This window comes from Corvus cornix, chromosome 8, assembly GCF_000738735.6.
Source record: "Corvus cornix cornix isolate S_Up_H32 chromosome 8, ASM73873v5, whole genome shotgun sequence".
Taxonomy (NCBI): domain Eukaryota; kingdom Metazoa; phylum Chordata; class Aves; order Passeriformes; family Corvidae; genus Corvus; species Corvus cornix.
The window spans coordinates 7,442,915-7,458,850 of NC_046338.1; the positions used below are offsets into that span (position 1 = coordinate 7,442,915).

At 41.9% G+C, this 15,936-nt stretch overlaps 1 protein-coding gene across 1 annotated transcript in view; it reads left to right on the plus strand.

The window, feature by feature from the left end:
• BEND5 (BEN domain containing 5) overlaps nt 1-15,936 on the plus strand; it is an 885,667-nt gene that overhangs the window by 724,177 nt on the left and 145,554 nt on the right. The window contains exon 9 of the mRNA XM_039556517.1: nt 13,759-13,870. Coding sequence (XP_039412451.1) covers nt 13,759-13,870 — 112 coding nt within the window. The remainder of the gene's footprint in view (nt 1-13,758; nt 13,871-15,936) is intronic.

The following is a 15,936-nucleotide window of genomic DNA, read 5'->3' on the forward strand; positions in this document are numbered from 1 at the left end:
TCTGAATGCTAAATCTCCATCCCTAGTCGCAGGTTATGTGGATTTGTTCACAGTTTGACCTCTATTAACGTTGGATACCTAGAAATAAGCCAAATATCCCTGTCACAGCATGAAACAGCCTGTCTGAGCAGGTATTGCATCCTTGGGGCCTGAGGGGAGCATAACACATCAGTACATCTGTTAACTACAGTGTGGATCTCTACAAGGGTGGGGAAAACGGGCAGCCCAAGCTGCTGGACATGATTACAATGGCCAGCATAGTGGGGATGGCATGCATTTATGCTTTCTACCTGGCTGGGATTCAGTACACAGTTAATTCCTCTAAAGGTAATTTTGACTTTTTTAGATGCATTTAATCTCTTTTTTTCTTTCCCACCCCTTTCCTACAGAAAAATGTTTCTTCAGGGTTTGGGGTTTTTTTTTGCTGTTTGTTAGAACATGTTCTTTTTGCCTCTGGCACTAGCATATGGATTTTCTATTTGTGTGACAAACAAGATAGCAGTTTACTTAGGAATTCTTGTTCCACCTGTTGCTCGAGATCCCCAGCTTTAAATCTCACTCTTTAGTTGGAAATGTTTTCAGGCATCCACTGTGACACTTGATGATGTTACAAAAAATGTAAGAATTCAACCAGCAAGCTGCATAATTTCAAGTGTCTGTCCAGATAGCAGATCTTTCTTTTCTGTGGATTTTCCTATCACCTTGCATTGTGCTAAACAATAATGCTAATCCATTCAATCACCTTGAATATTTTGCTAATCTGTACTTATCCTGTGAAACTACCTTCAGTAGTTAGATAGGAAATGCAAGCTGAGACCAGGCAAATACAAAGTGATTGTGATGTTCTTTTTTCTTTTGAAGGAAGCATTTGATGCCATCGCCCTTAAATGTGCATGGTTTCTGATTTGATCTCATGTTATTGATAATCACGGGCTCTTTTTGTGCCCTGCTTTTGTTTAGGAGCCATCACAAATCAATCTCATGGATCTTGCCTCCTGTCCTGTGGCACTGGCATTAGCCAATGTTTCTCTGCTCTGTGGCAATGACATTTGCATGGCATTCTTGTATTTAATCTGCTTTGTTGGATATTTGGCTCAGAATGTTTTTGTGGCGTTTTAACCTGTGGGGTTTATAGGATTTTATGGTGTTATTTATCTCAGTTCATGTATCTTTCATTCCATTATTAGCATATGTTTAGGAAGAAGGTGCAATAAATGGAAGAAGGCAACTGTGTCCTTCATTTGAATAAAACGTAGGTTTGTATAAGAAGTTAATAAGAAATCATGTAGGGACATGGCCTAATTTTTGGAAGGATGATTTGGAAAAAAATTGTGCTATCTTCCTCCATCTGGATTTTCATCTGCTTTCTCATCATTTCTAATCCTGTTGCCAAAGCTGCTTTCTCAACTTTAAAATCTTTCTGGAATTAAGTGGCTTCTGGATCTTGACAATGCAACATTTTGATGCATGTGTTTGTCACATCCTGATTAGATTGGTAAAACTCCTGCTCTCCCAGGTCCCTCTCAAAACTCAATTCATAAACCAGAGTTTCATACAAGATGCTTCCACTAGGGTGATGAAACAGGGAAATTCAATCATACCACGCATAGGTTATCCATTTTCCAGAGGCTGATGGGAGAGATTGGATTTTCAGAGCTCTTCTGGGCTGTTTTGTTTTCTTTTGTTTTCTTTGCTTCTGTTCTTGTCTTCCAGGCTTCAATAAATTCCCTTTTAAAGTGGAGAAAGTAATTTCCATCTCTTCCTGGCCATGAAACTATTCTTTTCATGTGCTTCCACTGCAGGTGAACCACTTAAATTTTGTCATCCTCAAATTTGTTTACCTCCATGTTCTTTTTCAAGTCCATGCATGGCCAGAGTGACCCATTTTGGTTTATTTTATCAGTTCTGCCTTGTAAGTTACAGATAGAGATACCACAACTTTGTTGGCAGGCATTTAGGCCAGGCCAGTGTAGAGAAATCATTTGATTCTGAAGGTAGGGAATTGCTCTTTTGCCTTCATACCTCCAGTAATCACATTTTGTGAGCCTTACAAACATGGGGCCTTGCATTTTTCTGTCAGAAAGCAGCAAAAAACCAACTTCTGAACTGCTCAAAGGTGGGAGCACTGGCTACCAAGATCAAAGAACTAAACGTGTGCACAGTGGAAGCCACAGCACTCAGATCCTAGTCCCACCTTGAACAAAGCTGGTAACAATTCTGCTGAATAGTTTCCTTTCTTGCCTGCCAAATACTGAAGTACTTTTCAGGGCAGAATATGACTGGAGGGATTGATTTCTGAGCCCTGTCAGGAGGATGACATTGTGCAAGTGCTAAAACAGCCAGAACCTGCACACTTAATCATTGTTTGATGATGTTTATACGGTGTGGGATACAGCAAGCTAATGGATAGATGATAAACTGGGAAGATGAACTTTCTTCCTTTGTCCATTTACAGCTCAAATGAATGTTTACAAGAACCTGTAACAGAAGCAAACCATCTCCCTAATCACTTCATACTCACTGCAAGATCACTGCACTCTGTTGCTAAAGGGTACAGAAATGGGGCACCATCTCAGAGGAGTGTTTTTAGTCCCATATCAGCTTGGATGCAGGCAGAGGATGAATTTATGAAAAATAAAAGAGGGGAAATATAAAATTCAAATAGACTTTGCAGGCTCATAAAGAGACTTAGCTCAGTGTGAGTTCTTTAGAAGCTATTTCTGCATCTTTCTCTAGAAAGTTATTAGACTGTTCTTATTTTTCCAAAATCTATTCACCCATTCCAAATTTTGACAGAGGTTTTAAAAGCTCATTTTTGTTAAGAAGAAAACAACATTTGACAGAGCTGGCTTTTTTTTTTTTGACAATCTGGGGGGTGGCAGTGGATGAAGAGAATTGTTTTTGCAGACCCACTGAATGAATCAGGAAAGTTCCATCTTTGCTTCGAACTTTCCCAAGGCTTTAAACAGTTTTTGAAATGTTCTCTTTGCTCCAGGCTCCCTAGTTCTCAGTCTCCCTGTGTGTCTTGAGGACACTGTCAGTATCCCCCTCCCACTGTTATATTTTGAGGATGAATTGTTTCATGTTTGTTTATGCTAAGCCATGAAAGCTTGAAATTGAAATTTGTTTGCTCCTCCGCTTCCCATTCATGTATGTTCTCATTCATGGTACATTTTTGCTGTAGGATTTTATCTCAAGGGTGCTGAACTGTGTGAGGCTGCAAATATGCAGAAAGAGAAATAAGTAATTCTGTGAGCCTGTGAAGTCGCCTGTCCCACAGCTGGGTTCTCTGGTGTCCACTGAGGTATGAGCAGCAAGTGAAACTTTCCCTGTGCCTTAGACTTTCACAGAATTACAAAGAAAGAGTGTTTAATGCAGCCCTCTGGAGGGCTTCAGTCCCTTCTCAAAGCAGGGCTAACTTCAGTGTTGTGTTGGTTACTTAGGGCTTTTTACAGATGAGATATGAAAATCTCCATGGATAAAAAGTAATAAAGTGGGAGGTTTTCCCTCTCATTTGAGTTCTCTGTTGCCTAATTAAAATTGACTTCATTACATAACCTTTTCAGTGGAGATTGAAAGCCGTGGATGCCCCATCCCTGAAAGTGCTCAAGGCCAGGCTGGATGGAGCTTTGAGGAACCTGATCTAGTGAGGGGTGTCCCTTCCCCTGACAGGGGGTTGGAACTAAATGGTCTTTAAGGTCTCTTCCTACCCAAATCACTCCATGATCAGCTTCCACCTGAACTCTTTCCAGGTCGTTCTGTATAACAATTGCCAAAAGATTTAGTTTGCCCTGGTGTTTCATCCTCACCTCTTTTCTTCAGCTGTTACATGCCTTCAGTAATTTTGTTGCATTTTTCTATACATCTCAGAAAAGAGTATAACAGTACATTTTTCTGACAAATTTTACCCCCATTTGGTTCTATTTTAGAGAGATACCAAAAAAAAGAAGAAAATGCTCCAAGTCCCTAAAGGTTTGAATTTTTCGGCTTTAACATTCTCATCAGAATTCTCAAACTAATCTATCATTGCACCATTATTCATTGCAATGAGGTCTTTCAGTGCTCTGGAACCAAAATGTGTAGTTTCAGCTTGGCTTGTTATCAAATCACATTCCTCTGGTGCGTCGCAGTGATTGATGGAAGCCACACTTGGAGTGCTTTACATTCCCATTCTTCTGCATCCAACAAGCATCCAAATCAGACAGCTGACCCATGTCCCATGGGATGGCACCAAATTCCCTCACTCTTGCCTTTGGGTTAAGAGGAGGAGATGATGTCATGGAGGATGATGAGAAATGTCTCTTTGCCACGTAGCTTCCCCTCTGGGGTGTGCAGTGTGCCCAACTGCTGTGGAAACAGTGGAAAATTGCAAGCCTAAGTGATTTGATGTAGGAATTGGAAATGGACCAGAGACCACCACACTGTCAAATAGTTCCTCATTCTCTGTGTTGTTTGGGCTGTGGCAACATCACACAGTGAAGCTCAGGTGGAAAAACTCTGCCCTTTAAATTAACAAGTGATTGGGAAAGATCTGAGCCTGATTTTACTCCCTTCTAAAGCATCTGGGATTTTTATTGATTGCAATCAGAGACAGATCAGGGCTTTACAGCTTTTTTGCCATTTTCTGAAATGTTAGGCAGCAAACAAGACACTGGTATTATTTCTGCTGTGAAATGTTTGTTAGTAGTTACAGTAGTGATTCTGGGAAGAACATTTGCAATATTCTCACTTTCTGGTGGACTTTCCAAAGATGAAATAATATGAAGGTTTTGATGTGGTTTTTTGTTTGGGTTTAGATTTTTTGGTTGTTGGTTTGTTGTTTTTTTTTTAAACTGGCTTGGCCACATTGTGCCTTTGCTAACACAGAGTAGTCACCTGGCAGGTGTTAAAATAATCTAATAGAATAAGGTTAATCTTCTCTCTTTAATTAGACAGCAATATGTAACACACCCAGTGGGCCAGATAACCTTGAAATTTAAAGTGAGAGTAAAGACAGATTTGAGAGGAAAATGTCTTTAGTTACAGGGGGTTGGGAGTAGAAGAAACAGGAGGAAATGTTCTCTGATATAATAGCACAACCCTACACAATCCCTCTTCTCCACCCAAACACTTAGAGAATGTTTCTCAGAAAATGGACTGGGGTATCTTATCTTATCTTATATGCTCTTATAGGCATTGCAGGATTGTTTGTTAAGCACAAACTTGTGCAATCTTGTTGAAAATGAACCTCAACAAAATTCAGGGTCTGTCAGAAATCCTTTCCTTGATTCCATAAATCACTTAATCTCCATCTGTAGAACCTAATGTGTTCCCATCATTGTAGCGAAACACCATGGAGAGTTTATAATTATTTTTACAAGTGAAGAACTGAGGCATTGCAGTTTAGACCTAGGTTCAATAAGAGGCAATGACATGGCAGCCTCATGATGTCCCCCTAAGTGAACCATTGTGTCACTTGCCCCCCTCCTGTATTGCAGCACCTGGGGTTTTGTTCAGGGCTTTGCATGCAGCTGTAAAACTTTCAATTAGTTATGGTAAAGGGAGTGTCTGGCTAATGGACATGTCCCTGCCTTTAACTTCTGATGACATTTACACATGCTATCTGATGGAGCAGCAGTAGGCTGCTTGCAGAGCGTGTGTATGGGAGTGCAGGGACAGTAAAAAGGGCCTTCCCTCCCACCAACCCAAGATAAATGTGTCCTTATAGATGCAAAACGTCATTTTCAAGCTGAATAATTTGTAGATGCAGCAAGACTATGCAGGAGTACAATTAATATTCTGGTTCAGTATGGGAGTGAGAAATACCTGAGTGTGTCAGAGCCCGTTAGCAAACATTATAAAAGGGAGTCTGCAGCCATGCTCTGGTTAAACTCTGCTTGTTAGGGTTCAGCCAACAGTTTGGCAGTCCTGTGCTGCTTCCCTGGGTGCCAGCACACACCTTCTTGGCAGTTTTGGTGTCAGGTCAAACCCTTCCTCCAGGATATCCAAGAGGAAAAGGCCTTTGTGATGATGGAGGTAGACGATTTCTGGCTGAGTTCTGGCATGGCCTAATGAGGATGTGTGTGCAGCATGTCCTGAGTGGAAATAGTCTGGTATGCTGTAACGTAGCAAAGTAATAATTTCATTTTATTCAGGAGAGTAAAGGCAATATCAGGTACAGTTCTGACCCCAAACACCACATATTAGAGCAGATTTTCAGACACAGCTGAATGCAGCAGTATCAGGATATAAAACCAAGAAAAATGGCTGAATTAGGGTATAACTGAAGCCCACCCAAGACTCATTTGTGATCCAGTAATGTCTCACCATTTTATAGTAATCTCTGACTGCTCTAATTTCACAAACTTGGATGTTTCTAAAATTCTGTCCACTCACATTGCCATTTTTTGTCAGATTTGGAGAAGCCTTGAGTACAATCAGCTTCAGCTCAAATCAGAGCTGGATGCTGGACATGTAACATGCTATGTAAACCCAAGTCCTCTTAAACAAAAGCCCTGTCCTAGGCCTCTCAGATAGAAGGTTCAAATTAGTGGCTGTCTCTTATGTAAGCCAATTTTTGTCCCAATTGCTCTTTTATGAATTGAGGACAATGTGGTCGCCTCTTGTACCAGTTCTGTTGGGAAAATTAGTCCATCAGTGCTCATAAAGCAGTTGTCTCCTGCAGTGCTGAGCACTTTAGAAAAGCCACGAAGAACTGAATAGCTCTGTCCTTGGAGCAGGCTTTGAGTAAGAAGGAGCCTAGCATTGCATACTGAACAATAAGGAAAAGCCAAAATATTGAATAGTCCACTCATTAATGAACAGTGCAGGTCCTGTGCACAGAATAAAGAGAGTCTGTGGAAAAGCACCCCGTGCTCCTGCAGTTAAAGGCTGTGTCACAATAATGACAAGCACAGGGCTGAAGGAAGGCTGTGTGTACCTGTGCATCCAAACTTTTAAGAGCTCAGCATTGTGACATTAAGGGTGGCTCCTTTGAGTGCAACTCTCTGTGTGTAATGGGTCTGGTAGTAAGAGCTGAACCATTTTTTTGGGGGTGTTCCTATAATGCTGGTCTACAGAGGGAACATGATGTGTCTTTCCTCTTTCCTAAACATGAGCAGAATTCCAGATTTGTGTGCCAGGCAGTATGGGAAATATGTTGTAATATGCAGGAATATCATCCTACAACAGCTGGAGTATCCACTAATTATTTTCAGATGGGCTGTGTGTCTGACGTCTGACTATTTGCACAGTCTGAGGCAGGACAGAAGTGGGAACAAAAGCATAATTCAAGAGGAGCCACGTCTTCAGAAACACATGTGTAGTAGCTGCTTTCTGTGAACACTGTGATGATGAAACACTTATTTCCACCCAACCTGCCCTCCAGGAATATAGACAGACCAAAAAAAAATACAAATGGTTTAAAAAAGGGTTGCTTATCTGAAGGGAAACATTTGTTAGGAAACAGAATTAGAGCATTGTGGGGAAGTGTCAAGTAGATTGGGCAGGAGGGCCTAGAGGAGTTTGACTTGTTGACAGGGTGGGAGTCCAGTAAATTAGGCACATGATAAAATTCTCTTTCTCAGTGGTTTGCAGCTTGTGATCCATGAGCAGGTGGCTTTTGGACCGCATCAGAAAAGAAAGTTTATATAATACTGCATTATAGGCTACATATGTGAGATTTCTGAAGGGCCTACAGTGGAAATATTTTGGGATCCAAAAGTTGGAAAAAAAACCCTGTCTCCTGTGTCATTAAGTCAGTGATGTGTTTGGTTTTGAAAAGGCCAAACAATGAATCAGGCTTTAAAATGGAAGCACTGTAGGTGTTACCAGTAACTTGTTTAACATACCTGAGAGCCCAAGATTGGCGTGGCAGTGACTCAGATCCAGCTGGGAGCGGGAGTCTGAGAAAGCTTTCCTGGGGCAGGACAGATGGGACCTGCTCCCGCAGGGTTCATTTGGAGAGATGCACACATGGGGACAGGCTCTTCCTGTGGGAGAGCTTTGCTAAACTGTGCTTGCATCCCAGGGGAGGTGCTGGAAACCCTGTCCCACTGAAAATTGGGCTGGGCACAATGCAGATATGAAAATATGCAGAGAGGTGGTGTCATCCTGTCATAGATGCAGGGGTCAGCTGCACTAGTGAGGGGATCTTACCCTCTGACACCCCAGGCACACTCACAGGGTGGAGTTCTCCTATCTGCAGGATGGGGTTTTATTTCCAGCGTGCTGCTTTGTGCCCAGGAATCCTTCTGGCATCACTGAGGACCTGGGGTGTGTAGGGAGAGTTAATACAAGAATTGAGATATATCCTGAAGATCAGAGTGTGCCCATGTCAGGAGGGAATGCATGTCTCCCTTGGTGTGTACGCCTGTGACACCTATTACCAGCCCTGAGAAATGCTTGTATTCATCAGAAGGAGAAAATATCCCTTTGTGTTTATTCTTATTTAACATTGTTTACACAGAAAATGGAGAAACACATCTTTAACCGTCATGTACGATTTAAAATTATGCCAGTACAGCAGGCAGTGCTCATTCTGCAAACATCTACTCCACCATGTGGTCTCTGGGAGCTAATGCTGGTCTCTGCATGGCCAGCCCGCTCTGCCTGGAGCACACTGCAGTGGTTCTGTTAAATAGCCTTTGTGAAGGTTTCCAGAGCTCTAAATTAAAAATGCAGAAAGCCGAGAAGGAGGAGAGAGTTTTGAGAGCAGGGGTTCTCTGTAGCTGGAGCATTAGGATGTCTTGCTACCTAATTGCTTTAGAATATGTGGGCTTGAATGAATCTATTTTAATGAATAATAGGCAAATGCATAAATCTCAAACCCCAAGCACCCAAACGGTGATATGCACACTAATGAAGACCTGACTTCCCTGGCAGGTGTGGAGTTGATTTGTAAAATGCCGTGAATATATCAGTTTTGAAATGATATTTATGAAAAGAAGCAAGTCTTCTGCGTGTTGCCCTTGTCTTTGCTCCCTCCTGCCACACACCTGCTCCTCCTCCGTGCCGCTGCAGCCTCATGGCAGTCCCTGCTACAGCTCTGCTTTCGAGGAAGGGCAGCAAGAGAGACCAATTACCCTCTGTCTCCACTCTCACTGCAATGGGCCTGAGAGGGGGGGAAAAAAGGGGAGTGCTCCCCCTTCCCCACTACCTTTTCAATTTCAAATCCTAACCCTGTTGGTAGTGCCATTTGTGGGTTGGAACTCCCCGGCTTTGTGTGTGGAGATTATCTGGAGATTCACCTGGTGCTGATCCAATGAACCAACGCAGCCTCACAAAGCTGAAGGGAAGGGTGCAGAGTTCTCTTTGTAATAAATCACATGGCGTGAAAAAGGATTTCTTTACCTCCTTTCCTCCATTATTCTCCATATCTCACCTTGTGGAAATGGGTCTGTTAGGAAGAGACTTAGACTCAAATGGTAGGAAAAACGAGCAGGGCAGGGAGAATTGAAGGTAAGGGAAGGTAGAGCTCCTGTAGGTTTCTATAACTTGGAGATTCCAGAAAGAAGAGGCACAACCTGAGAGAACAGGAAAAAGGCCTGAAAAATAAACCCAGCATGGGCCTTGGTACCAAATGCTTCCTCAGGATGTTGTCACTAAAGCAGCAGCAAAAGAAATCCTTAAAAGCAGTGATGAGTTCAGTCCCAGAGGCAAAGGGGTTCTGTCCAGAGGACTGCCCAGCAAGCTGGGTGCTGGTCTGAACATCTTTGGTTTTACTGAGTTGAGCTGGTAACCTCTTGAGATCTGGCTGCCTCCCAAGTAGGGAGGGATGAATACTGCAAAATGTTTCAGTTTCCAGTGCAATTTTGAAACTCATTTGCTTTGACTGAATTTGCACTGTGTTTATGTAAATTTATAAACACTGTAATAAATTTATCTACTTACAGAAAGCAGAAATTTTAGAAAAAGGCTGGAAAACGTTGGTGAAACACAAATTCTAATTCAACAAGAATATTCTCAGAACCTGATTTAAATGAACATTCAGTCACGAAGCAGAAACACAGTATGTGGTCTGTATATCTAGCAAACTATAGCAAGCATAATCCAAAATTCGAACAATGGTTAACAGCTTAAATGCTTTAAATTACATGCATGCCATTTCTTGTGGCTGCAGTGACTGTGTGACCAAAGCCCAGGTTTTCACAGTGGGAATGAAGACCACAACCAGGTAATAGTAGCAGGTTGCTATTTTGCTTGTAGCTCACCTATTCTGGCTATGCTTTTTTCTAACCTGGGAGAGTCTGTGCCAGCACACCGTTCTCACTGGGCTCTGTGACACTGTGACCTGCCACGTTCATAAGAGCATCCATGGGCATAGTCATTGAGACTCATGGAATGGGATATCCTCCAGTGCCCTTGCCCCAACCCTCACTAATTCTGAAGCTGCTCTTGTCTTCCCTTGCAACTCTTGGAGTCTGTAATGTCCCCTGATTTTCTGTCTTCTGTGTTCCCTTCCTAAGGTCATCCTTAAGCAGTTCTTTGATATAATTTAGGGGGCTTTTTTCCCCTCTTGTTAATTTTGTGCTGAACACATTGGTTTATTTACAGCACAAAATAAATCTCATCTGTACAGGGCAGATTTGGAGGCACTTTCTAAACACTTACAGCCGTGTGAGGAACTGCATTGAAGCCAATGACGACAATTGCAGTCTGAGTAAAAGAGCTGGTCTCAAATATTGAGAGGTTATGTACTATATTAGAACACACTTGTTTCCCACCATAGAGCTGCTGTTTCCAGAGCATACCTATGTTTCTACTTTGCCTACCCAGTGTTTGAAGCAGCAAGCAAACAGTTAAGCAGCAAAGTCTTCCAGAAATTAGCTGGTTTAAGGCTGGGAGGATGAATTAAAAAGCAGTGCAAGATGCAATTTTTAAGTTATCCTGTTCAAGCTCTTGCACTGGAGGCATCAGCCATGAGGGAGATCACATCAGCTGGGAGCAAGATAATAAAATGAATGCAGGGTCTGTAATGGGCACGTGGGAGACTCTTGCCGTATGTTTTGGTCATGTCCTGATATATGTGAGCTGTGGGAGACAGTTCTACATGTAACAGAGTCAATAATCAAATCTGAAGTACCAAGGAACACAACTTGATGTTTCCTTAGAGAGGCCACAAGTTTGCAGCAGATGAATAAAGAGAGAATGTGGTAGATACAAATTTGTCTTTAGGCAAAAAGGAAAGAAAAAAGACTTGAAAACTGGAAGGGGGGAGAAAATATTATGCTGTTTCCAGACTGGAAAGAAATAGTAATGCCTACATCAGAAACTTAATTAATTGTTGTTACATTGATAAATATGTGATATACCACATCAAAGACTAGCTAAATGATATTTGGAAATTAGTTTGGATTCCTATTAAACAGAGCTCAGAGGAGCTTCCCAAATGAATAACTTGTTTTCTAAGCATTGCTTCCTTCTGTTTGTAAAGTCTTTTCAAGTAAAGACAACTATTTTTAACTGTTCTTGTTGCTTTAAATGAACTATGAGTTTCATCTTTTACCAGACATTCCCAACACATCCAAATTGCAATGCCTTATTTAGGATCTTACAAAAATTAGGTATTGCTTACTTCTTTTCCCCATGGCGATGACTTAGATAAAGTTATCCAAAAAGTTCCAAACCCCAAATTTAATATTGACAGTCCATGTTTGAATTTAAAATTTGCTTCTGTTGCTCTCTAGCTTGGCCACTTCAATGTGCTTTGAAGATGAACATAATGGAATCAAAGTATGCTCGTTTTCTCTATTGTTAAATATTATTAAAGAAAATGTAGATGTGACACATTAACTATATAAAGAGATATAAGTTCAAATTCTGAGCTCTTAAGAAAGTTTTTGTACAGTAAGAATGTTGTTTTCTTGGGAACTGTGCCAAAATACAGTAAAACTCATGACAGTTTCTGCTTTTATTAAATGAAAAACTCATTCCTCTCCTTCTGCTCCTCTGCCAGTTTTATCCCGGTGTAATTCCACCTACGTCTCTGGAAGTACTTCTGGTTTTTATTAATGTCTATGAGTTCAAAAGAAGATAGGATTTAGTAGAGCTGAGTGTAGAGAGTTTACATCAAGACAAAAAGAAGAGAGAGAGAAATCTGAAACAATATGCCACGGAGTGGGATGGCAGCAACTTTCAGAGTTGTCTGTGGAATTGTAGCTGTTGGAGTGTCCAGAAAAAAATCCATCTGTTTCCTTTACAAGCAGAGAAGTGGCTACCATGACAAGGAGATGGCTTCTCTCCCCCAGCAAGTCAGCAGTGATGGAGCTGCAGAGCGGCGCTTGGGTGTTTGAGCTCCCACAGAGCTGATGGTTGGCTTGTGTAAAGCCAAGGAGCAAAGCAGCTCCTGCTTGCTTAGATACCCGTAAGAATTTTTACAAAAGAAAATGTCCCATTAACTTTGTATCCTTTGGTTCATAGGAAAGTATTTATTCATCAGGTTTGTACACTAATTTCACCCTCTGGTTTCATCCCCTCATTTTTTTAAGCATTTCACCTCTCTTAATTTTATTTTCCTTTCTCTTTGCCAATTAAACCTATGTTTTGGGTCTTCAGATTCTCAGAATTTTTTGCCAAAGGATAGCACTGCTGGAGTGAATCTCTATTGTTTGCATAGGTGTGTTTAAAAGATTAAGGCTGAACAGACATTCTTGTAATAGACATGGGATCAATGAAAGCTCTTCTTTTCTCAAGAAGCTTTAAGGCTTAGCAGCGAGGTTGATTTTTTTGTTTGTTTGTTTTAACTGTAGAGGAAGTTGCATCTCTACCTGGGCTTTTATTAGTAGTGTGGTCTTCCACAGAATTTCTGAGCAAAAATCTACCCAACTCATCCCAAGCTCAGTGTGAGATGACAGAATTCTCTTCTTGCATGTATCAGTAGCCACAGATTGTCTAGGTGATCTCTGCAGGAGGCAAGGGACCTGATTTCCCTGTCTTCCTACTTGTGCCACTTCCAGCTTTTCCTTTTATTTTTCAAATTTAAAATTTTCAGTTTTAGTGTCTACTCTGTTAACAGCCCCCTGAGTTTCAGTGGGGCCCCACAAAGAATTTGGATACTACTCCATGGGGCTGTGAGCAGCAGAATCCAATTCAGGACAGTGTCCTGAGAGGGATCTGAGTCAGGGCAGGAAGGAGAAGCCAAGGTGGCATCCATGCTCCAACGCCTGCAGGATTTGATGGCCAATAAGCATTTTAACTTGGTGATTTGGTTGGCTAATTTTTGCGTAGGGAATTGCAGGAGGGGAAGAGACCGAGGCCCTGGGTTAGTGGCACAATGACATTCATGCTTTAAATCCCTTAAGCACAAACTTAATGGCCATTGATTACAATACTCTGAACAGCTTTGCTGAGTCAAAGCCTGACTGAGGACAAGCTGAAGGTCCAGCTTGGTGGTGCAGAGTGTGAATCACCCTTATAGCTGCAGACCCTCAGCCACAGCTTCAAAGAGAAGGGAACCTCCAAGGTCAGGGAAGGCTGTTCCAGGGCCAGCCTGCCAAGCTGGGAAAAGGCAAAGGATACAGTGAGCACAGGTTGTGGAGGGGAAGAAGGCTGAATGACCAAAGCTGTTTCAGTTGATATTCTGCTGGTCACGTTATTTCTGAAAGGGGCCATTGCTGCTGTCTTTCCTCAGGGGAGTGTTTGCTTTGTTTCCCCCATGAGAATAACATTTAACTACTTCAGCTGCAGAATATATTCCTAATTCTGCAGCTGATCCGAGGAGAGGCTGCAGCCCATGTAAATCCTTTGTGTCTGTTTTTGTGTGTGTGTGTCTGTGTGCAGGTGCTCCCTGATGGGGTTTGACCTGAACCGGCACTGGGCAAATCCATCTCCGTGGGCTCATCCCACCCTGCACGGAGTGAAGGAGCTCATCATCGACATGTACAACAACCCGGTGAGTGGGGATGGGTGCTGCTGAGCCACCCCTTGTGCTGAGGGACCCACCCTCTCTCGCTGCAGGGTGCAGTGGGATGCCAGCAACTCTTAACCCAGTGGCAAACCAAAATAAGGGGGAAGTCAGCAAACATCCCCCCCACCACTGCAGGAGATCAAGGAACAGTTGTGCCTTTTGCCACAGGAAGCATCAGAAGTGGAGAAAGCAAGTGAAATGAAGTTCAGCTCAGATTAACTATGAAATAATTCTGAAAGCAGGGCCTAAATTCAATCGAGCTGCTCTCATGCTCTGAGCTGGATTCCAAACAGCAGGCCCCCTAAATTGAATTAGGGAATGGCAGTGATGCTTAATCCGGGGCTCTGGTAGGGGTGGCTGTGTGGTGTGCAGTGCAGGAGGGGGAGAATATTTGCAAATATTATATAAACACATACTCATGCTCACTCAGAGAAGCAGAGGTGTTCTTGAAGGTGAAATCTTAGCTAATCAGAGGAGATGGATTGTGGAGAATATGGAGGAGTGGGAGGGAGGCAGACAGCTATTGAATGTTTGACATCAAAGCGCAGAAGGATTATTGAACATGGCACCTAAGAAAAACTGCTGAAAAAAAATGGAGATGGGTAGGAAAAAATCACTACCAAAAAATAAGAGGAGATTTTATAGATTATTATTTTTTTCATTATAGGATTTCTCGTATTTGTCCTCTCTTTTTGCTTCTCACAGTGGAGAGGGAATTGGAATCTCTAATTCCCTGAACTTTTGCTAATTTTTCCTTTAGTTTTTTTTTTTTTTTTTCTTTCTTTCTTTCCTCTTTGTTTCTGTGAAAAACGACCTGGTTTTCCTTGCTAATAAAGAAAGAGGATTCTTACCCCCGACTACATCATGTATAGGATAAGACCGCCTTTAATTTAACTCCTGCTTTTCCCAATGCATCTCAATTGGACTTTTTATCTTCCAGCTGCAGTAATACCTGTACAGAGGAGGTTTTAGGTACAAGGAAGATAGGTTAATAGATAAGATCCTTATGTATGTATGGAGTGGAATCCAATTGCATGAAAAATATTTTCTTAGACTGCTAATTGTTTGGCACAGAATTTGTCTTTCTATTCAGTTTCTGCAGCACCTTGCACTGTGCATTGTGCCTCTGACCAAGGTTCCTAAGCTCTTTCAGTGATGATGAGAATGATGGAAAGGCACAGAAAGGAGCTTTGGAGCCAGCCTGGTCTTTCCTGGGTTTTCTACTCCAAAAAGCAAGACAGTTTTCCTTCTAGATGATATAGAGAGCATGCAGACTGTTTTGAGAAGAGGTTTTTTCCTGGAATGAAGAGGTCTTTAAACATTACAAGAAAGTTGGGTGTAGGGAAATGCTTGTAGCCAGTAAGGCAACAAATCCTGGCACTATTAAAAGCCTCTGTCAGTAAAATAAAGCTATTCTTGGAGGTAGGGGAAAGTTCTTTTCAGCTTCATCCCATTCTAAGGAAGCTTTGAAAATGGTGGTAGCTTCCATCTGCCCCATGTATGAAGAATGAATTAATTTGCTTTGGTGGCTAAAATGAAGAATCAAAAGAACTGTGTGGTGAGAGCTGGTCTGAAATGGAAATCCTTTTTCTGTCTCCCACTCTCCCCAGTGATCAATCTGAGATGAACCAGTTCCAGTTCATTTCTGTCTGAGGGAAAGAAAGGGGAGCCTTTCAAACACAAGTGTAATGTTTCATTTTCAAGGTTATTGAATTTTTTTTAAAAATACTATTTAGTAATCTCTTTTTCCTCCCTTTTTTTTTTTTTTTTTTGGGAACCAACAAAGTTCAGGCTGCTCTTTAGAATTCCATTTCTTAGTGAATTATCTACCCACTGAAAAAACCTTGTCTGGTTTTATCATCCCCTTGTCAACACCAGCCTTTCTGGCAGTTCCAGGGATGCTCAGCAGTGCAATGCAGTACATGGGTTTACTGTTATTTTCAGGCAATACCAGATTCTTGGTCCCTCTGATCCCAGTAATATTTGTATGAAAAGACCATATCCAAAGTGCAGGGGGAGACATGCCAGCTGCCTCACAGAGAGGGCATGGG